Genomic DNA, 22,496 nt, shown 5'->3' on the forward strand with positions numbered 1-22,496 from the left:
TTATGAGGGGATTACAAAGTATGTACTGTATCTTCACAAATTTAGCTCAACGGTTTAATTTGCCTCGGCATACTAAAAAAATATTTTTACAAGTCCAGTCTAGACTCCTGTGTTCCATTAATGAGTGTCCTCGTCGACAGGCTGGATCGCAAGTCAGCCTTGAACTCCGGAGCTCCCTTTGATGGACTTCAAAGAATGTCTCAACAGCCCGGAGAGCAGAGAGAGAAATGCGTTGACGGACAAGCGGCTGCTCAGAAATCTACCCGGGGAGTGACCGGCTGAGTGAGTGACAATTCCTGTGCGTCCGTCGACCTTTTTAAAATTCCAATTTGACTTCAGTCGGCCTTGCTGAAACCGGGCTCGGCCGCATGAGAGCAAGCACGCCGTCGCGGCGACCATCTGGTCAGGGGGCAAATTAAAAACGAAACAAAAACAAAATCTTTCAAAGGATATTTAACAGGAGTCTCGGAGCAAGGCGCTGAATGGGTTCTACCTTTCAGAGCATGATGTATGAGACGGTCAAGGCAACCTGGTCCATCGTCCTACATCAGAATCCCTTTGAAACAGGTCAGGTCAGCATTCAATACCAGCTGTAGCTACATTCAGGTCTTACAGCTGTGTATTAGGATTCATGTACGACTAATGCCAAATGAATTCTAGTGTTTGACAATCTGATGAGTTTTTTTTTTTTACTTTTTTAACTTATACTTCTTTGATGTCTTAGACTTGTACTGGTCTTGCCCATTACTGGATGCTGACTTGATTTTTGTTCTGAGTATATCTAAAAATAATAAAAATAGGTAATTTTATCGATGTTTGGTATATTTTCTCCCCAGTAATACAAACAATTTAAGGGATTTCACCCGTAGAAACCTGTGTGCATGACGGGCCTCCAACTTCTATGCATTGATTAGTTAGAAGTTGAAGTGCCGGACAGAGTGAAATCTACATCTCTGTTAAATCTTAAGAAACTCCTTAATCATTACTACATTTTGGAGAGACAAGCACACTGTTTATTGCCTGTTGGTGGAGTGTTTTTGCCTATTTCTTGGACTTGAATTAGACTTAATCTGCTCTGGTCTCGGACGACTGGATCTGGACTTGGGATTAACTTGGACTCGACTAAGGTGGTCTTCACCACAGCTGAGGTCAACACTGGATAGGAATTACAGACCACCCAGTCTTACCATAGGACCAGGACTGACTGGTCGACAACAGACTGAAAATACATGTTGAATTCTAAAGGAAGGGCAGGTATGAGTGTTTTGCATTAGAAAGAGTGCTGGTATTTTTCCTGAGAAGCAGAGGTGTAGGTGACTGGTTTCTTTGTCCCAGGCTATAGCAGAGGCTCAGAGGCAGTACAGGTAAGTAACGCCTCGGGGCGTCGCTGTCCTCAGCTAGCAGAGACCAGTTTCCTGAAAAAAACGGCTTTGCAGAGGGCATGCATGTCTATACAAACACACACGCTCATACACACCGGTGTACAGTCAAGTGTTCTGTTCTTGCAAAGCAGACTGGCCAAACAGGATTTACCACACTGCAACTATACAGAGGATTTGAGTGAATCTACCAAGGCTGGGATTCAGTAGAAGCTGCAATAATTGTTTTTTTTTTTTAGTGCAGGCATTGTTTTTGTGATAGTTGTGTAAATGCACACACAAACACAATGCACACTTACAAGTTGCTGTTTGCAGAATTAGATGTTTCTGTGTACATGTCCATGGATATGAACAAACCTGCTGTGTGACACCTAAATGCATTCGCCTGCCTTTGAACAAATATGAGGCCCGGTAAGTGCAAAACGTAAGAAGACATCAATGATGTACTCACTTCTGGACACTCGCACCAGCTCTGCAACACTGAAGACTCCTGATTTGATGAAGCTGTCTTCCAAGTAACCTGCAGACACATGGACAATCATGAGAAGAAATTATGCAATCATATTTTGAGCTATTTTGGATGAACACTGAAAGAATTACAGCCCTGTTTTCCTCCTATTACCAGTTACCACAAGTATGTGTAAGATTGTATTCAGTAAAGTACTCATTTTTGGTTTGTAGTGAAACATTGAAATGGACAATAACTATGTCTTCAACCTATAGCCAGAATCCTGAAATCTTGTTTTTAACTTTTTTACGAGCACCTGAATTCATGTGTGGCCTAGAATTCATGTGTGGCCTAGACTTGACTCTAAATGAACTTGAATCACAATGAAAGGAGGGGACGATGTATAAAAAAGGCCGCATTTATTATAGTGTTCATCTGATGGGGCTGAAAATACCCTCAAATTTGCACTTAAAGCTCGGAGCATAGGACCATTCTGTACAGTACGACAGGTGGATGACAAGGAGGGAATGACATGCAGCAAAGACTGTAAGCCTCAAACTCCCAATGTTGAGTACAAGGAATGAGCCTTAGCTTGCTAAGCCACAGGCACTGGCTATTTGATCAAATACATAAGTAAAACATAATTACTGCCAATATTGACATTGTTCTGCTGTGCTTAGCCTTCACTGCAAGAAATATCCATCTCAGTCGTTTAGTCTAGTATTGAGTCTTAAAATCTTATTCTTCTGAAACTGATGAAACTGCATTGTCAACTGCTGAGATTTTCTCACCCTATCGCCATATTTCTTTCACTAGTTTTCAGAAAAATAAAATTTTAAAACTCAACACCAGACTAAATAACCTGTTAAGATGGATATTTTTTGCAGTGCTGAAGCCTTCGGAGCATACTGTATACATTACAAAATGACCAGCCCAGGATTCAACAACCCTAATCAGAGGCCGTCAGTCAAGTAAAACAGCCAGACAAGTTATTGACACCCAAGTGACTCTGGCTCGGCTTTGATGCCATGCCAAGGGCACTCGGGCTGTGCCAGAAAGATAGGCGGGCGGAGGGAGGCTCGATTGGCACCTACAAAGCGTAATGCCTCCAGTGAGCCAACGGCTTTCACGGGGAACTGTGCCACTGCTGAGGGCCTCCCAGGCCTGAGTCATTGGCTCACTAGCATGTTTTCCTTGGCACCCATATCAGCAGAACCTGCTCTTGAGGTAGAAAACTAATTATGCTTCTCAACTATTTTAATTCCTGGATCGTGACGACACAGCGCAGGTCAGTCCAGGGGAACAACGGGCCTGTCAAAGGATATTCTCAGACAGCCGCTTTGCTGGCTCGCCTAGACAAACTGAGTACATCAGCCAACGGTGCAATCTGCTGTAAAAAATCTGCTTCTTTCACTCCAGATCTTCAATGTCTTTGCAAATCAGGCAGTTTTTTATTCACAACAAAATGTCTTTGATGTTGCCGCTGGGATAATGACAATGCAACTTTTATCATCTGATAAAATTTTATTCCTCTACAGGCCTATGCAAAACTAAAGTACTACGGCCTCAGCCAGTGGATGTCATACAGAAGAGTGCAGCTCATCCAATAATGAGACCTGGTCTTTATTATCTTTTACAGCAAGTGTCTCAATTTGGTTTAACTACAATGTTTATTGAACCCCCATTCCTTTTTTTGAACGATATAGTTATTGGGATTCTTGACTTAAAATATCAACTGCAGCTGGACGCCTTATGATTTTAATTTGACCAAATGTTTTTTTTTTCAGCGAAGGCATTGCCCCATCGCTCGCAAGTCACAGAGTTCATGGCAGATCAACACTATCTGGAGTAGGGAGGATATGGTGTACATAGGCCGCTGTACCGTGGGGAGTTGTAGAGGAACAATAGGGCGATGACAGGAGGGGAGGATGACTGGTACTGTACATACCTGGAGGAGGGTTCTTGCCTGGCTCATTGTTACTGGGACTTCCTGACTGCTGCGAGTCTGAAAACACAGAAACACAGAGAGAGGGCGGGGGGGTTAGAGAGAAACAAGCAGGGTAAGGATAGCATGAAGACTTTGACAGACATAACATCTTACTGAAACACTGTATTCTTGTCAACATCGATTATTTTCAGCAAGCATGTCGTCATGGTCGGGTATAAACCTTAAAAAACTCCAATTGTGGTGATTTTCATGTTTTTACTTAAATTGAAATTACATGTTCCTCTACGGGATGAGAATGTTCTACAATCCTTGGGCTTATGAAAACATTTCAAAGACCATTTGATATGAACAAAGCTGTTTTCTTGGTTCCTGACAAGTTGACATTTTGGAGATATGAGTGTTTTACCCAACAACAGCAATATGTTATTTTCAGCAGTTTATTTCAGTAAATCAGATATTAAAGTGTGTGTACTGAATGACAACTGTGTGATGTTCATAGTTTACTTTATTTACAAGCATTTATTTGCTATCTGTGCAGCAGTTTCTACTATTAACCAACCTAGTCAGTGTTAAAGTTGAAGTCAGGTTGTGATGCCTGGGGCCATACGGTGTTTGTCTCACGCCTTTGGCATAATGCAAATTCCTTTAAGTCACTGCTGACTTCAAATAAAGTAATAACTTCTGGCTAGCCTCTTATCCCCAGGAACACACGAAGAAAATCCATTCCAGGACCCACAAATTTCATTCTTGAGTGCCAAATGTTTTTCCTCATCTAGCAGCAAAGGAGAGCATACCTACATTAACCAAGACAGATCTGTGTTTGAACTGCATTATCCTTAATGGGAGGGCTAACCTAAGAAAAAGCTCTGTGTCGGACACAAGATAGCCTAAAAGTTTTTACCGATGGACCTCTGGGTAATTTTTCAAAGGGGCTGGGGGAGTCGGTGGTGGTGGGGGGGGGGGGGGTTACAGAATGTGTTCGGTCCTGCTGTGCAAGGTACGAGCATGTAACAAAACGTGGAGGGAGGACAGGAGGGGTGGGGAACTGCGAGGAAACACGAGTGGAATTCTTTCCACCGGCTACGGTGCGCAGGCTTTGGTATGAGTCGGCCCGGATTGACGTCTTTTACCTCAGAGCCTGTCTGGGAGGGGAATCTGTCATTCCTCAGCAGTTCCTGCCCTGCTTGATCACTGACAGACACAGGAGCCTTTCTCCCTTAACATCATCCAACACCAAAAGTTGTGAATAGTCCACATTAAAGGTATAAATCATTCTCTGATTTCAATCCGTGCACACACACGCTCCTCGAAGTCTAGCAACGGCCCCCCTATGAGTGAGTTTTTGTGTGCGAGTGTGTGAGAGAGAACAAGAGAGGAAAACCGAGCGTATGTGCGTGTACACACAAGCGAGTGACTCAACTCGACCCGCAACCATACATGGAGCAGACGAGGGGAGCGGCGCTGCACTGGCGTATCACCTAACAGTGAACGGCTGTGTTTGAGCGGACCCCCGTAATGATTTACGCTGGCCCGAGCCCCCACGTGCCCCGAGAGAGCCCGACGAGGAACACCAGGGAGATATCATCTACGCCTTTAACGCGGAGAGCCGAGACGAGGAGCGAGAGACAGTGAACTCAGATACCCTCGCCTTGCAACAACACCCCTTTTCCTGCCGCAGCTCTCATGAGCTGTGTTTCAGAGGCACCGGAGAGAGAGAGAGCGAGAGAGAGAGAGAGAGAGAGGGAAAGAGGGGGTGGGGGAAGAGAAAAGAAGAAAAAAGTTGAAAGATTTATCCTCTCTCGTTCTCTCTCTCTGTCTCTCTCCCTCGCTTTCTCTCTCTCTCTCTTGCTCCCCCTCTCCTAAATTTGACTATTAAACAGCACTGCAAAAACGGAATGTTCTTGGCCGAAGCTCAACAATGACAAAGTAGGGAGGGAACAACACCATACGTTAAGCAGAAAAAAATCCCCTTTTTCAGTATGCTTAGCCCTGAAAACTCAAAACTTGTGGTCTCTCACAATGTAGGTCTACCTTCTGCTTTCTAAAAACATCGTCTTGACTTGTGCTTTCTCACAATATAGGCCTACAGCTTTCGGGGGGATCTCCGCTATTACGTCTCAAAATAATCTTTCAACTCTTATATTTCCTCATATACTTGTATACTGTTTCTAAAAAGGTCTACCTTCATGGGCAAGCTTGTCTAGCACGTGCATATAGAGCTGTTTGAAGTTATTAATATTTAAATCAGTATTACATTGCAAGTTGTACACTCTCTTGAACAACACACGTACGTCATTGTCTGGCCTCAGCAAAACAGAACCGTTCCCATTGCCTTCCGCCAATGAGGAGTGAGTCCCTTTAACTGCCCTGCACACACACACACACACACACACATACACACATACGCGCACTCTGTTAAGCAGCTTTTGTGGGTGAACGGAGGTTTGTGTGGATCTGGCACAGCACATGTCCATAAAGTGATTGCGGGGAGCTCAGCGGCCTTGCCTCTCTGTCTTCTCCCACCCCCATGCCACTTTCAGAGTCATCCATCAGTCTAGTTACAACTGCCAACTCTATGCTCTCTCCCCGGAGAACTGCTGAGAGAGAGAATGGGCGAGGGGTGGGGTGGGGCGGGGTTTGTGGGGGGGGCAGAGAAAGGGAGAGGCATGGAGCGAGAGAAAGAGAGAGGGGGGGGGGGGCACAGAGAAAGGTGGCGAAGGGAGAAAAGAAGGAAGCTTCGGCTTGGAGACGGAGCAAGGAGGTGGAGGTGGGAGAGGTGCGCCGATACGTTTAGATCAGATCAGATCAGATCAGGGAGGGTTTTTTTTTTTTTTTTGTTTCTTTTTTTGGGGGGGGAGATCTGAACAGGCAACCGTGACAAAAGAGCAGATGGTCGCGGCAATTAGAGATCCCAGGCAGCATCTTCCAGCACGAGGCCCCGCCGTAGCACCAGGAGCGACCACCTGGATGAGTCGAGGTGGGATGCAGGCATATGGCGCATCTGCCGAGCCCTTCTCCTCAGCCGAGAGCGAGCGAGCGAGCGAGTCGGGCTCTGGAGCTGGCGAACACCTTGCCTCTTGCACTACATTCGACCTTTGACCCTGGAATAGGAGCCTCTCGCTTCTTCCTCTTCCAGGGTGATTATTTTTGTTTCGAATGGTGCTTTGGAAGTTTGTCAAGTCGTGAGTGTAGTGATTATTCAACGTATCGTGTTTGTCGCACAACCGGTGTCTAAATAAACCCTCGATTTTAATTTCTGGACTGGTCAAAGGAGATTATTGTGGATTAAAACAGGTTGGGCACGACTGCAGATAAATACACAGTGAATTCAATAAAAAAAAGTCAAAAGGCAGTTCGGAAAATAGTTGAGAAAACTAAAGAAGCGGGGTATTAAGAGCATGGTGCTCCATATCTGTATCCAAGAGGTGTCCCGTGCAGAAGCCTGGCCAATCCGATAGTCTTCAAATAAACAGCAGTGTAACCTGTAAATAAACAGTTGCGGTTGAGGAGGCTGGGCTCTGCCCTGGGAGCTTGGCAGGGCTCGATCACAGGGCCAGACACCACACACACACCCCCACACACACACACACATAAACACACACGGACACACACACGGCCCTTTTCCAAAAACAACATTTCTTGGCACCCTCCGTCCCTGCCACTTGTTTAAACAAACAAACTGGTCTATGAAGGAAGTGAAAAAAAGTACCACGTATGAATCAGATTATCTGCTGTTACTCAGCAAAGAAAGCAGGGAAAAAAGGGGGATTGTGGGTATTTTGGATGTGTCCTCCAGTTCCTACACCTTCTCGTCCGGTGGGATACTTATCATACCATTCTAACGATTAGGGCAATTAGGTGTAATGGCAACAGAAATCTGGCTCGGCAAGGAACTTTCTCAGCGCTATTGTGAGGTTTCTCCACGCCCTGGTGTGTTACTCGCCTGGATTTTATAATCGCTAAAACACTCACACACACTCTCTCCGTCTAACCCACCCTCTCATTTTTTGGCATGATACCCCTTCCATTCCCACTAAATTGCCGAACACACATGCACAGACACACACACACACACAAACACACGGTGTGGATTAAATTAGCCACATAGTTTGGGGAAACTTTCTTTTTTACAGTGGCGGCGCACGGCCCCAGCCCGCAAACACTCGCAGACACGTACAGATATCCTCCACAAAAAACACGCTGCGCACGCGCAACACGCGCACTCTGCAGATGCATACCGCTGTCGACATTTCAGGAGGAGAAGCCTGTCTGGCAGCCATTTTATGCCGAGCGGGGTTCTGTGCACATGTATAGCACTCTGGCTGCCAGAGGCATGGGTCCCGAGCCAAGACGCATTTCAGCAGCCCGGGGAGGCGAGGAGGGGAAGGGAGGGGAGCGGAGGGGAGGGGAGGGGAGGGTGGAGGAGAGGTGCAGAGGGGTGGACTCCCAGAGAAGTAGGGAAAGAGAGAGTGAGAGAGAGAGAGAGAGAGAGAGAGAGAGGGGGAGCAGAAAATATCGACCTAATTACGGAGCAGCTCTGATGCGTAATGTTTCGACAATACAGCTGCTCCTGAGTAAATATTTGATGTGGCCGAGCACACTTTCAGTTCGGTGTCCTCCTCCTTTTCTTTCCCGCTGCGCTGTTTGGCTGTGGTGCTGGAAAGACTCGAGTTTGCCCTTCCTTGGAAATGCAGAGCCGGCGTGCGTCTCTGTGTGTGTGTGTGTGTGTGTGTGTGTGTGTTTTGTGTGCGTAGTACTGGGTCATGCAAGTCTTCACAGTATGCATAAGTGACTGTATGTGTGCCGGCATGTAATGTGTGTGTGTGTATGTGTGTGTGTGTGTGTCCCGTGTCCTCCTCTGCTCCTGGTTTCTATCATTCACGGCTTCGGCGATGACCTCACACTACATGGGCTGGCTTCCAGCAAGCCGGCAGAACCTGCTCTCTTCTCCTCCAAATCTCTCTCTTTCTTCTCCTCGCTATCTGTCTATCGCTGTCTCTGTGTCTGCAACAGTATCCGTCCTCTATTGTATCTTTTCATACCCGCCTATGTGCATTATCTACTACTCACTGTATCCGTGACAATATCATCTTATCTGGTGAAAAGTGCATGCTACATCTTTTCGAACTTACTGAACCTTTTTTTTTAATCCCCTTTCTTGCGCTGTTCTCTCGCTTTTCTTTTTTCTTAATGTTTCCATCTGTGTTAGCGCTCCCCCCTTCGCCTTTTTACTGCCCCGTCTCTCTCTCCCTCACTCTCTCTCTTCTCTCACTCTTTTTCTCTCCCTCTCGCTTTGTTGTCTAAACAAAGTGGCCTTTATCAGGATGAGCCGCAACCCAAACAAGCTAAACAAAAGATATGGGCGAGGAAATCTGCCCGGAGAAGAGGGAGGATCTTATCGTGCCAGCCATTGTGTGCCAGCCTGCCAACTGGCAATGCCACCCCCCCCTTCCCCCAAATCCTGGCATCTCAGCCCCCTGGACTCGTGCATGGCATTCTGCGAAGGGCTGGCACCTGACCTGGCCGAAAGGAGAGCGATATCGACGCCGAGGGTGAGAGAAAGACAAACGCTGTATGCAAACGGGACGCCATCTTAGGGTGTCGTTGTTTTGCAGGGGAGATGAGTTGTGACAGAGCAGCGCAGCAAAGATCGATATGCAAAAAAAACCTTCCTGGTCTACCTCTTCTCCAGAATTTGGTTACGCTCTAACCCGACCATAACTGTGACCCAACTGTCACAGTCGATATTTCAACCACGGCCTCTCCACCGGGGCTAGAAAGCAAATTCCTCTCATCCAGGTTTTATTTTGCCTACTGTAACCAACCTATTAAACAAAACATTAAACATACTTAAAAAAACATTACAGCTTCTTTTGGTTGATTGTTGGATTTATTATCAGTAATAACCCTGCACAGACAGGTATAGTATAGTATTCCCTTTGACAAATGCTATTGCTATGTTCCTTCAACGGTCCCTATACACTGTGTGACACTGTAATGATTATCTCATAATTGGAACAAGGCAAGTATTTCTTATTGGCTTAAAGGAGCTCCTGGTAATCCGGATAGTTACCCTATCAAATGTCTGCCTCTGACTGGGAATGCAGGTACAGTAAGATGAGTTACTGCGACACACACACACACACACACACACACACACACACACATACACGCACACAGACGAAAGAGAGAAAGGCAGAGAGAGAAAGTGAGAGGGGCAAAGTTGAAACGTCTGCGAGAACAATGACATTTTGCCTTCTTTTCTCCAAGACAGACACCACAGACTTGTTCAATAGAGCGGGAGGGGAGAGAACACACACACACACACACACAGTAGGACTGTCAGGGTTTTGAGACTTATGGAATCAAGTGGGATCGCAGCCCAGACAAGAACAATGAGAAGCCACACACTGTGTGTGTATCTGTATTTTGTGTGTGTACATGGTACGTGTGTGTGAATGTGTGTGCGTGGGTTTGAGCGTGCGCGACCCAGCTCACTTGTATCTCTCTGTACGTGTGTGCATCTCCGTACGTGAGCATGCATACGACTGTTGCCATTTCGGTGTGTATGTGCGCGCGTGCACGTATCAGTGTGTGTTTGTCTCTAAGTGGTGCATACTAATGCCGGTGAAGAGCGGGCCCTCTTTCTCTCTGCCGAGTCTCTGTGCCTTCTCCTCCGTAAACTCTCACGGCGGTGAAAAGAGGAGAGCTTTTTAGCGCAGCCGAGAGGACAACGGGCTCCTCATTGAGGTCACCAAACAGTGTGGACGGGGAGGGAGCGCATTCAGTGGCGAGTGGGCCTTGAACAAGGGACTGAATGGCCTGACGGATCATTAGCCACACCGGCCCGGGAGAGGAGAAGGAAGAACCTGGCAAGCACAAAGGGACGCATAGCCACACAACCAGGGATGTGGAGGAGGGTTAACCCACCTAAACTCAGTTTACCCACCTTTTTATTTGCAGAATAAAGTTTACCCAGCTTTTAAACCTGACATAAATCTTTGAGGTAAATTCAGAGTATACATCTGTGTGCGTATTATCAAACGGATGTAAGTTATATGAGCATTGGGCATCTTTTAAGGTAAAAAAAGACCAAGATTAATGCTGAAAATATAATTGGGTTTGTGTTTATATTTGTGGTTGTTTGCCTTATGGTGATGGTTAGGGTTTTCCCATCTTTTTAATTTACCTCTATATCACTGTCCACGACACACACACACACACACCTGGGCATGCGCACAAGCTCACACACAGCCTTCACACATGCACATAAACACGTTGTATGCACATGTACACACATAAGCACGTACACACAAAAGCACTTAACCCCAAACGCTTGCATGCAAATACACGCTGGCCCGATCTCGACTTTGACAAAATGTATACATGTAGTCGTACTTCACGTTCACACACACACACGCATTTAATCCACACACAATGACATGCGTGCACGCACATACAGGGGCACACACACACCCAGCGTCCTGCGGAGAGCTGATCTGTGCTGTACATGTGCTGTGCGGTCAGCGGCTGGGCTGCAGACAACAACACAACACAACGCGACACAGTGGCTCATCTGTCCCATGAAAAATGAGCAGGCTGGCCTCCAGTCGGCACACTGCGCCCCACTTAATGTTTCCACCTCCTCCCTCTCTCTCTCTCTCTCTGTTTGTCCTTTTCTCACAATGTAGCCTTTCCTCTCCTTTTTTTTTCTTCTTTTTCCCTTTTTTTCTCCTCTCTATACCTCTTTCTTTTTCTCTCTATTCCTGTCTCTCCTCTCTTAATAGCTTTACTATGCCAAACTCCTCATCTCTTACATGACATCGGGCGATGTCCATTGCCTCTAATGTTGTACCGAGATCTATCCATGTATGATCATCTTTATTATTTACACTTGCAACAAAAAAAAAAAGTTTAACTGGCTTTCTGAAAGTGCGCTCTCATCATTCACATGCGTAAACAGCGTCAGGTCTGGCCTGTGAGAAAAAAGAACTTGGCATCTGCGTTGAAACAATGGGCCCATCAACGGCGAGCCGCGGTATCTTTTTGGTATGCACCAAACAAACAATTAGCTTTGTTGCGGCGTAATTGACTGGCAGGACCGGGTGGCATTTACATTCGCCCGCTGTTGCCACCCTGCCATTCGGCGGGCCGAGGTAAAAAAGAATAGGTCCCTGCGTGGGTGGAAGGTTGGCCACATCTCTCCGGTTCGAAGACACCGCTTTTTTTTTTCCACGGTGGCAAACTTCCAAGCGGGGACGTTTTTTTTTTTTTTTTTAAATGCATGGCCATGGAGGAAGGAGGGAAGGGAGGGTGGGGAGAGGACGAGACTATAGATTTAATTATGCATGCGTGTTTTCTCATTCATTGTAGTGGTGGGAAGGGGAGAGGGAGGGGGGGGTAGGGGGTGGAGTGGAGTGGGGGGGGCGGACAGACCAATGACATTCCGTCGTTGTAGTCCTCCTCCTACACACACACACACACACACACACACACACACACACACACACACACACACACACACAAGGAGCAGTCTGGGAGCTAGCCGCTATAGGCTAATGAGGTGACACTCACCGTCTGGAGACTAGCCAAAACAGTCCATTAACTCCTAGCCAGTAGTTAAGAGGAGAAGAAGGAGAAAGGTGGGGGGCGGGGGGGAGGAGGAGGAGAGGAGAAAAGAGGGGAGGAGGGGGGGGCAAGGAGGTGAGGTGGGCGGCCAGCCGATGGGTTGGTGGGCGGAGCATGAGAGGGGATGAAAAAAAAAAAAGGGAGAAAGTCTGAAGTCTTTCAGGATGTGAGGGTGGGGGGTATTTTTGCAGTTTTGTAGTTGTGAATGAATCAGCGGGGTGGCTGGTCGGGGGGGGGGGGAGGGGGGGCTGTGCACGAGCGTTCACTGTCGGCGATTATGCTCTGTGGAGGCGGCAGCTCTTGAGGAAAACTAAGTCTGTGTGTGTGTGTGTGTGTGTTGGGGTAGTGGTGGAGGGGGGTGTGGATGCAGTGAGAGGGAGCGAGAGAGCGGGCGAGGGAGATAGATCCAAACCCCCCCAGTCAGGCAGACAGACCTTTGACAGAGGAGCTCTGTGATTCGCCTCTTTCATCTTCAGAACCCCCCCATCCAGTCGGATAATTATGAGACAAATGCACCGGACCCCTGCTGCTTGAGTGGCAATGGGCATGGGAGGCCAGAAACACAGAGAGAGAGGGTTCAAACCTGCACGTCTCGACTGGTCCAGAGGGAGGGGGGACAGAGGGGATGAGGGATAGGGGGTGGGGGGCTGGTGGGGTGGGGGTCTGGGAAATTCCCCGCTCTCCCAGGAGAGGCAAGTTGGCCCACAGATCATAGTTTAAGGGACAGCCTGGTTGTGATACCACCGAGGCTAACTGATTTTAGTTGCCCAAATGTTACACAGCCAACCTCCTTTCAACTTTCACACGCACACCCCGTTATGAAAGTCCGTATTGTTCGGTTTTCAAATGTACCTTTCCGAAAAGCCGTCTGAAGTGCGCTCCTTGAATTCTGAATCACAGCTGGTGGACTTTGCGTCTGAGCGAGTTCACAGCTTTTTTTGTTCCATTAATGTACTTGACGGTGCTCTGGTTTGCCCTGATAAGCAAGCCCAGTTAGGACTTGCAATGGTACCTACATCTTTATCTCATACCAACCACGCTTACACCCTGATAGCGTTACCCAAAAGCAAACATTCAAATAAAGCACCGTCATTTGCATGCAAATTCCAGACGTATTAGAAAATTACAACTTCCAATGAAAATCAATTTGAAAATATGTAAAACTTACTTTGAAATTAAAAGTCATTTATGTGAAAATAATTGCAAACTCCTGCGGAAATATGAAAATAAGAACAAAGAACGAGCAGAAAAACAAGCTCTTGTTTTATGATGTAGGAGTATTGATGGTTTCCAGTTTTGATATTTACATGGAAAACAAATGAAAGCAACTGTTTGATCCCTTTGGTCCTTTGCACTAATACAGTGTACAATTTCAGTAGCAGAGACACAAAATTTTGACTCCAGCCTGTGTTATGCTGTGTGTCTGTGAAGCCCGTGCCAGTGATGTGTCAGTGATTGTCAGTGCTTACGACGGCGTCAGGGTTCAACTTGGATGCAGGCTCAGCCAAGAGGAGTTCCCACTGGCGAGAGCAGCAGGCCGCGCCAGGGCAACTGGGTGCTCCCTCGCAGGGCAAAATGGCTCACCTCCAGCTGGGCGAGAGGCCACCGAGGATCCCTGCCACCCATTGCCACTGTTTGCACTCCCTGGGCCGTGCCAAGCGAGTAGCGGTAAATGCACACAAACACACACACACACACACACACACCTTAATTGGGACGTGGAAGGAATTATCCGATCATAGAATGCCACCACATCTAAGACCAGATCTTGGCCCAAAACAGACAAAGAAAACAAAGCGCGCACTCATTCAAACGATTTTGCTGGCACTGCTCCCTTGGAACGGGACATAGGGTGGAGAAGGAGGGGAATCAACCACAGAGTTTAATGTGTCATTACAAGCATAAAAACAGACTACTGACATTGCCAACAGATGTCGAGCCAGTTTATTTCTGCCATTACAACTCCAGTAGGGAATGGAGCGGCAGGTGCAAAAGAACACAGTCCTATAGCTTTCTTCCTCACTATCCAGGCCACCGTGCTGCTGCATCATCATTTCTCCTGATCAGTTAATCCGACATCAAGTGGACTACATATTACGTGTATAACACAAGTGCAAGGACAGTATCTTTTTAGCAAGGTGTAGCCCAAGGTTTACCTTGAAAAGCTTGACAGCACAATGCAGCTCTGAGTCAGGACAATTTCCAGGCCGTGGGTTTCAATTCAGAGAGAGTACATCATAAATACCAACCTGTCTAGTGCCATCAATCTCTGGAAGCCAAAACAGTCTGATAATACCCACACCTTTCTACACTCCCAGCTCCCAACCCAAGGTGTCCTCAGGTAAGACATTTAAACTCTTTAAGGTGGTGGCTTGTTCAGCAGCAGTAGGCCAATGGAGCGGCATGTTGGCGGTTTAAAAGCCGGCTGCCTGCCGCATGGCCAGTAAAACCCCTCCTTTCCTGTTAATGAGCCTGGAGACGGGGCTTTTGGAGGCCCCCAGTCAGAGCCGGCCTGAATCAAAGCAGCCGTGGGGATAGAGGCTGGGGGCAAGGGGGTGTGTTGGGGGAGTGGGGTTTGGGTGTCTCCACTGGCACAAGACCAGGGAGCGAAGCTTCAGCTTTTAGGGCAACAAGGGAAATTATGAAAAAAAAAAAAAAAATTAATCTGAGGTGTTGCCAAATCGTGAGTTCTTTCTTTGTTACTACAGCATGCGGCTGTAGTAACAAATACAGGCTGACGCATGGTTGGACATGAAAAAATCTTGTTCGATTTAGGAGCAATTTCACAAAGCCTAGCTAGTCTACTAGTGTGGGTGCGAGCGATGCTTCTTACAGATGCACTGCGTCAGGTAAGAGCTCATTTGGTGACCTGTAGTCAGATGCAGAGCAATGGTAAAAAAAACAGCATCATAAAACAGGTTCTCACATAACTCAAGGGGGAGTGACAGCAGCTTTGCCCGCCACAAGGTCAGAGTGTTGGCAGTCATCCAGAGACAGTGGAGCTCCTCCACTCCTCATGGACCCACCAACTGTCTGGAGATATCTAGCTAGCAGCAGTAAACCGCAGTAGAGGTGCAAAGCATATTTGCTCTTTGTGGTTGTGGGTCCCAGATGCACAATTCAAACACACACGTACACAGACACAAAATTCCATTTAAGTCAATGGCCTGTCACTTAACACAACAAATCGCCATATAATCATGCCAAATCAAAACATCTTGGCTTTAGTAAAGATCAAAACGCAAATATAATCTCTCACGTTTGACAAAGTATTCCCTTTCCCATACCACAAGCATACGATGGATAAATCATATTTAAATGCATAGTAAGCGAGATATTTGGAGCGAGAGAGAGAGAGAGAGAGAGAGAGAGAGAGAGAGTGAGAGAGAGAGAGAGAGAGAGAGAGAGAGAGAGAGAGCTGTGTTCCACATTCCTGGCAAAAAACAGAGAGCAAATCCGCCCTGTGCTCCTAAGGCCTGCTGGGGCAGCCCCCTCTGCCACTGCAGCAATAACAACATGTGGTTTGGCTGCACAGCGCCAGTTTACAGTGGGGAGAGAGGAGCCGCTAAATTAATTTCAGATTCTGTTGTTTGAAAGTCATAAACAATGTTACACAAAGCCTGGCATTCAGAGTCGAGGCCACGCTGTGCTGTCACATGGACAGAACTACAACACATTACATCAACAGATTCTCACGTTTTGGAGATATATCGGTATGCAGTAGATACTGGAATTTAGATTCTGATATGTTAGCTCTCAAATGCCCTGTGTTGAATGCTGTGATATTACAGATCATATCTACATCGAAAACTGTAGTCACATTGTATGCGCTGAGTAAAACAAAGGTGTACAGCAGGCATGCAAGCAGGCAGTATCCTCAGGCATGGCAAGCCTGGTCCTCCCTCGCTATTTAGGACGAGAATGTGAAGGGCCTTTGTTTGTAGATGATTTCTGGGTTGTTGCCAAAATGCTAGGATGATATGAAAGAACAAAGGCATCTGTCATCAGGTCTAACCCGGCAGCTTTTTGTTTGTTTGCAGGTACCTTGAATATTGTGGTTTTATGATCACATTCTTTCTCTGATACAGTTAAGAAAGTAAGGCTTTCTGTTAAAGCGAGTTTAAGTCATGCTGTCCTCACAACGCCGCTTCAGCCTTTCCCACGCAGCTCCCCAATGATAATCTCTTGAAATATTCGCATGGATGACGGCAGCGTTTGGCTGTTTTGACATGGAACGGCATGAGCGGGATCTTGCAGTCACTTTTTCCATCACTTTCCCGTTCAGGAACAGGAATTCCCCTTTTGCCGCTATTCCATGTGCCCGCCCGCCCACCCGCCCCCCAGCAACTCATCTACCCCTCCCAGCACTCTTTCCTCCACTTCCTCAACTCGCTAGGATTTGTCCACTCGGGTCCACACCACAGGGGCCTTTACACCCGCCTCACAGCCAGCTCCCAGAGCCTTGCTTTCCACTCATCCAAGCATGTCGTTTTCACTTTATCTGGGATGCCAAAAGTTCACTCACTGACTGAGATCGGGGGTGTGTGTGTGTGTGTGTGGGTGTGTGTGTGGGGGGGGGGGGGTGGACAGGGTTGGGGTAAATGCTGGAATGGGCGAATGGGCGGAGGGGGAAGAGGAGGAGGAGAGAGGTAGTTGGTTGGGGGCACGCCAGAGACAGTTCTCCCCCGGGTTCGGCTCAGGAAGGTAAACACTGCAGGGCAAGCGGGGCCGTTCTGTTTATGTTTCATGGGGGCATGTTTCTGGCAGGGTCGGGCGCTGAGAGCGGAGCAGCGAACTAGCGCCGCTTAGAAAAAGTGGCCCCTGTTTGCATTCTGAGCTTTGAGTGTGACTTGATTCCCTCGTTCATCACAACTGCCCCCCCGCACACTGATATTAGGACAAGCTGCACGCAGCACAAAAATACACTGTACACGTGCGCTCACTCACACACTCACAGACACACACAGATTTTCCATTTTATCTCTCTTATGCTCTTAGGTAGAGCGCACCATGCCTCCCAGGCAATCAAATGTTAAAAGTCATATTATGCTGCCATCAAATGCATTGATTATTTCTGCCTCCAGGGTTTTTCCATCGTCTGGGGACCTCCAAACTCCCCAACTCCCCTGCCCTAAAAAATTATATTTGACACTGTTCTCTCACCCTCACAGCCCTCCCTAAGCGTTTCATGTTGGTGACATTTTTTAAAAACCAACCAACATAAAAATAGAATATTGGAATTGTTACAAAGATTTTCTATCATCAGGTTATCCATCAAAGTAAGCACATTTATTTGGTCTGTATTAGTTTCTGCAAAAGTAAGAACCAAGAAAAACACAAATATGCCTATCAAAATAATACATTTGCCCAATCATACACTGTTAAACCTGAAAACGTTTAAGGATCTTGGTCATAGTATATTATACTTGCCTTGCGTTTTGTGTGGCTTCTTTCCAGAAGCCATAAAAACGTAATCTAGACTGGAACTAGCCACAGTGTTGCATCATGGGAACTGGGAGGAATATCAAAGGGCCACCACTGGAGCAGACACTATAATCCCCCTCCTGGCAAGCATCCACATATACATCTCCTTGCCCCAACCCTCAGCCTAACTTTTTTTTTCCTGAGGGCCTGCTTGAATCTGCGCAGAAAAAACACTATCTCTTTGCTGACACTGATGGCAGGCTTGTTGCAGTCACAACCCTTGCTGGTTGGCAGCCCTGCAGAAACACTTCCCATTTGCGGTGCGGGGTTTGGTCCAAGCCACTTGAACTTGGCAGGGTTTACCTGGAACAGCCTACCCGTAGGACTGCCACGCAGCCAAGGCAGGAGGCCTCACTGTAAGCTACAGTAGCTGATGTCAGCCACAGCTCCGCATAACTAAACATCTACAACTGTCTTCCAGATATCTATCAGGAAAGAAGAAAGTAATGAGTATTATCAACTTAAAAGGTCTATCCTGTTGGGCTGAATCTATTTCTTATTCTCAGTCATTTTTTGAATTAATAAAAGCATTAACATCAAGTGTAAGATCAGTTGTGCCATTAGGAGAAACCCAAAATCATTTACAGAATGATTCATCATATCTGTAACAAACATCTGGAAAAAACTGTTTGTAACTGGTTGGAAAAAAACAATAGCCTACAATGTTACAGGGAAACACTTACAAGAAAGGAGTACCTTTCACAAAGAACAGAACTGTGCATGGAAGGTGACTTTTTTTTTTATCAATTGAGAGAGAATTACACAGATCGTATGACACCATATGGAATTCTTTTTACACATAATGTATTTCCTTTGCAGGCGCTGTGAAAGGCAAGGCCTACAGGGAGTCCTCTTTAGGAGGAGGGAAAAAAAGCTGTATGTATGGTGTGGAGGGGAGGGGAGGGGGGGTGAGGGGGGGTCGGGGGGTTTAGTGGGGCGGTCCAAGCACGCTCAGCGAAAATATGCCTCATGCACTCGTTGAACTTGGGGCCTGCGCGGGCTTCTCTCAAGGTTACAGGAGAGGCCTGTGCAGAGAGGAGTAGGAGAAAGAAACCATGCAGCACCAATCCACACGCAACACGGTTTCCACTGGACGCCATTTTTCACTGCTTCCACTTTGGGAAACGCTGTAGTTTCAGTTTTGTGTAAATGCTTATGCATAAAACCAACTGAAATAATTACAAAAAATAATTGTGATAACATTTTAAACTGTTATTCTTGTCGTCAACCACACACGTAGTATGGAAAATCTGTGAGTGTCACTGAGTCTTACTGTGAGTGTCTCTTGCTCAGATAACAGGAGCAGCAAGCGATCGCCTTTGACACCAGGTTTCCTTCCCTCCTTGGAGCCCGCCGGGACCCGGGCCATGTATCCGCTGCCGCACCCCTGAGCCCTCGAGCACACAAAGGTAGGAAGCGGCCGCCAGAGCCGGGCGCATTGTGACGAGGCCACTAAATCACCTCTCGTTTTATCCGCCGCTATTTACGCACGTTTTGCCAGAGGAAACCATAAAGACAACAGGGTCTAGTAAATACATCTGCAGGGGCTTGCTGGAAACAAGGGTGGACAGGCTATTAGCTAATTGAATGATATGGTTAGTTGGGACACACAAGCTTTTGTTGTGATACATCAACACAGAACTGTTAGTGTCATGACAAAGCTTAAGAAAATCATGTGAACCAATCTGGACAGATAAGATGTTAAAGATAAGAGTTTTACCAACATAAATCACTACAATGCACAATAACTGTATATGTGACAGTATATGGTATTCGAGATTGTAAAAGCAACAAAAAAGTGCAGTAATGTAAACAAAGTGCTCATGCTGGAATAACCACTTGCATGTGAGTTCACCCTGACAGACAGGGGTCAAAGGGCAATAGGTAGTAAACACTCAGCTGAATGAATTGGTCACTCTGCCTTTCCCCAAGAATTAGCAGTCCATTAGCACCTCGTAAAAGGACCACTTCTCTGCTTTACAACAGATTAGGCCTGCTTTCTTAAAAACAGCCAAGCAAAGTAATCCAATGCCATCACATACTGTATGGAAAATAGGGTTCTGCAGTATGTAACAAAAAAAAGCCACAGTGGAATTATGTCTACATACTTCAATGCACATATATTACTTTGATATAAGCTTATTAAAAGGGACCAAAAACATTTCTTCACAGTCAATCCCAGCTAAATTTCCAAAAACAAATTAGCATAAGATGAAGTGGGTCATTCTAATGTCTTGATTAAAGTAGGCCTCAGCTTTGCCCAAGTGGCCAAGCACCAGACTGCAAGTTCAGCTCGCTCGCTGAAGGCCTTATCGGGCCTCTTTGGTAAACAAGATGAGGAAAAAAAAATAGCCCATCAAACATAATAAAGGGAGCATCAAAGGAGCTATAGAAGAGAATCAGTCGGAGTATTAGAAGCCACTTGGGGTTGTCAACGTGATGGCTTAGATGTCACTGGAGAACATCTTCATGGACGTAAAGCGCGCAAACAAATTAAGAGGGATGAGCTCGCACTTGGTGGATTAGTTTTAGATTTATTGGGCCAACTTGAATCCTATACAGCATAGAGAGAAAACAAGTTTCTTCTGTCTGGCTCTCTCTGCTCTATGAGCAAGGTGAAACGTCCATACACTTACTGTGGCTAATGCACACCCACCCATGTATTGTTACATTAACGAAGTTAAGGCATGTGACGCTATGTCAGACTGATTGTAGAGTACGCACAGTATGGAGCTGTTCCAGCAAAGGGGATCTGAGGTACATTACAAACCGGCTTGACTTGACGGAACACTTTTAGCTAATGAAGATTACAACCTCATTTCCCTTAGTTAACCTTGGCAGCTGCAGTACAGTCTGTCCTGCAAGCTTAACTGTATAGAGCATTGGATGTCTGTGTGTGTGTGTGTGTGTGTCCTGATAGCAGGTTATGTTCACTGAACAGTAGCCCTGTGGCGAGCATTCATTCTCATCAGCACTTCATAAAACTTGGGTGTGGTGCAGGTGCTACGCGACTGGAGGAGCCTATGGAACATAAGTCTCCAGAGTGCTTGAATGTTAGTGGAATACGTTAAACTCAATGAGGAACTATTTACAAATGTTTAAACTGAATGACAGAAGGTGCAGGTTCTCGAATTCATCTTCTCATCGAGAGGAACGGGACGCAGTGGTGCTGCTGGGGAACATTCCTCAAAACAGTTCAGTGCCTTGATGATTTCAGCAGTTGAATTTCATTCCCAGCTGCGGGGGCTGCGTCGCGGAGTCTCGAACGACCCGAGACACTCAGCGATCCAAATGTAAGGCGATGGGAAATACACATGCAAGGGTATTTTTAGGCCAGTGCTATTTCCCCATGACACATTTACTGCGAAGGACCTCAAGAGTGACAACATGCACAAACCACAGTGTGCTGAGGAGAGTGACAGCATGCACGGAGCCACAGGAGAGACAGGCCAATTAATGCCAAGAAGCCCTCCGAGTGCAGCCCTCTGTATAATCCCACAACCTACTTTATGGGGAACACTCCCCTCATTCGCTGATGTGTGTGGATCATTAATCACATTTCATATCAAATGCCTATCCCTTGCTGCAAATGTTCATTCCCAAAACTCCAAGCTATGTATGTCAAGCACTCTTCTTCAGCAAAGCAAACTACTCAAAGTTTCCACAATCAATTAAAATTGTCAAGAGAGAGGAGCTGGGATGTGCAGACTAGCTGGTTGAAAGATATAAAATGCACACTGCAATGTTTTCTTTCAGCAAACATCCAAATCCAGAGTGTACTTTTGAACTGATGCTCCCTCCACATTAGTATTTCTACATAATGAAAATACACTTCTGAAAGGAACTTCACAAATGTCATTAAAAGAAGAAAAAGTATGACAGTTTAAACTTCAATTTAAATTTAACCGATGCCACCTAAAGCCAAGCTCTCAAAATTCTAGCTGAGCGCACAGAACTGGCACTTGAGACATGAAAGGGCAGCTGCGACGTTTGGTTTACATTATATCTTAGTGGTTTCCACATTGTGGCCAGAGGATAAGCATCAGGAGAGGTTTATCTCTGTCATAGTGCTCTATGGAATATGTAAACACTATGTGTAATCAGTGCTGCAGTGAAATGGAGTGCAGGGGGGGCGGGGGTGTGGGAAAGTGAAGTGCTTTAGGGATAAGCCGCCATCTTACCCCTTTAGCTCAAGGAAAGATAAGACACTGGAGGCAAAGCTGCAGAACCTCTAAGCCTATATGCTGTGTTTTTCCAGTATACGGTGTGTTTTTTCAGCCAGGGGAAGAAAAAAAAACACTTGACTGTTTGAATGATGTATGGATCCCATTGAGGCAGTTTTTATTAAAAATAAACAAAATCATCAAGTCCCATGCAAGTAGTACTCTTTGAAACTTGTGTAAGCTACCACTCTGCTGTGGACCCTAATCTTTCCCTACATAAAACATAAAACATTTAAATATTTTCAGTTGGAATAAGTTTGTCAGTGTGTCTTTTCCCTCCACATCATCCACCCAGTGAGGCAACACCGCCCCTTCTTGTGGGGGACGGTACTCCTTTCAGTCGCAGAGCCTCTCTCCCGTCCAGAGCCCAAGTTTTAATATGGTGC

At 46.4% G+C, this 22,496-nt stretch overlaps 1 protein-coding gene across 1 annotated transcript in view; it reads right to left on the reverse strand.

Annotated features, from left to right (window-relative positions):
• The window catches only part of LOC139652528 (nuclear factor 1 B-type-like), a gene marked incomplete at its 3' end in the record, with an annotated part of 55,753 nt that overhangs the window by 10,408 nt on the left and 22,849 nt on the right, over positions 1-22,496 (reverse strand). Inside the window, exons 3-4 of the mRNA XM_071529631.1 lie at positions 3,776-3,832; positions 1,831-1,899 (exon numbers count right to left, since the gene is read on the reverse strand). Coding sequence (XP_071385732.1) covers positions 1,831-1,899; positions 3,776-3,832 — 126 coding nt within the window. The remainder of the gene's footprint in view (positions 1-1,830; positions 1,900-3,775; positions 3,833-22,496) is intronic.

This window comes from Centroberyx affinis, unplaced genomic scaffold (assembly GCF_046629955.1).
Source record: "Centroberyx affinis isolate AG114_WGS23_722 - 3 ecotype Tasmania unplaced genomic scaffold, CSIRO-AGI_Caff_v1 ptg001819l_1, whole genome shotgun sequence".
Lineage (NCBI taxonomy): Eukaryota > Metazoa > Chordata > Actinopteri > Beryciformes > Berycidae > Centroberyx > Centroberyx affinis.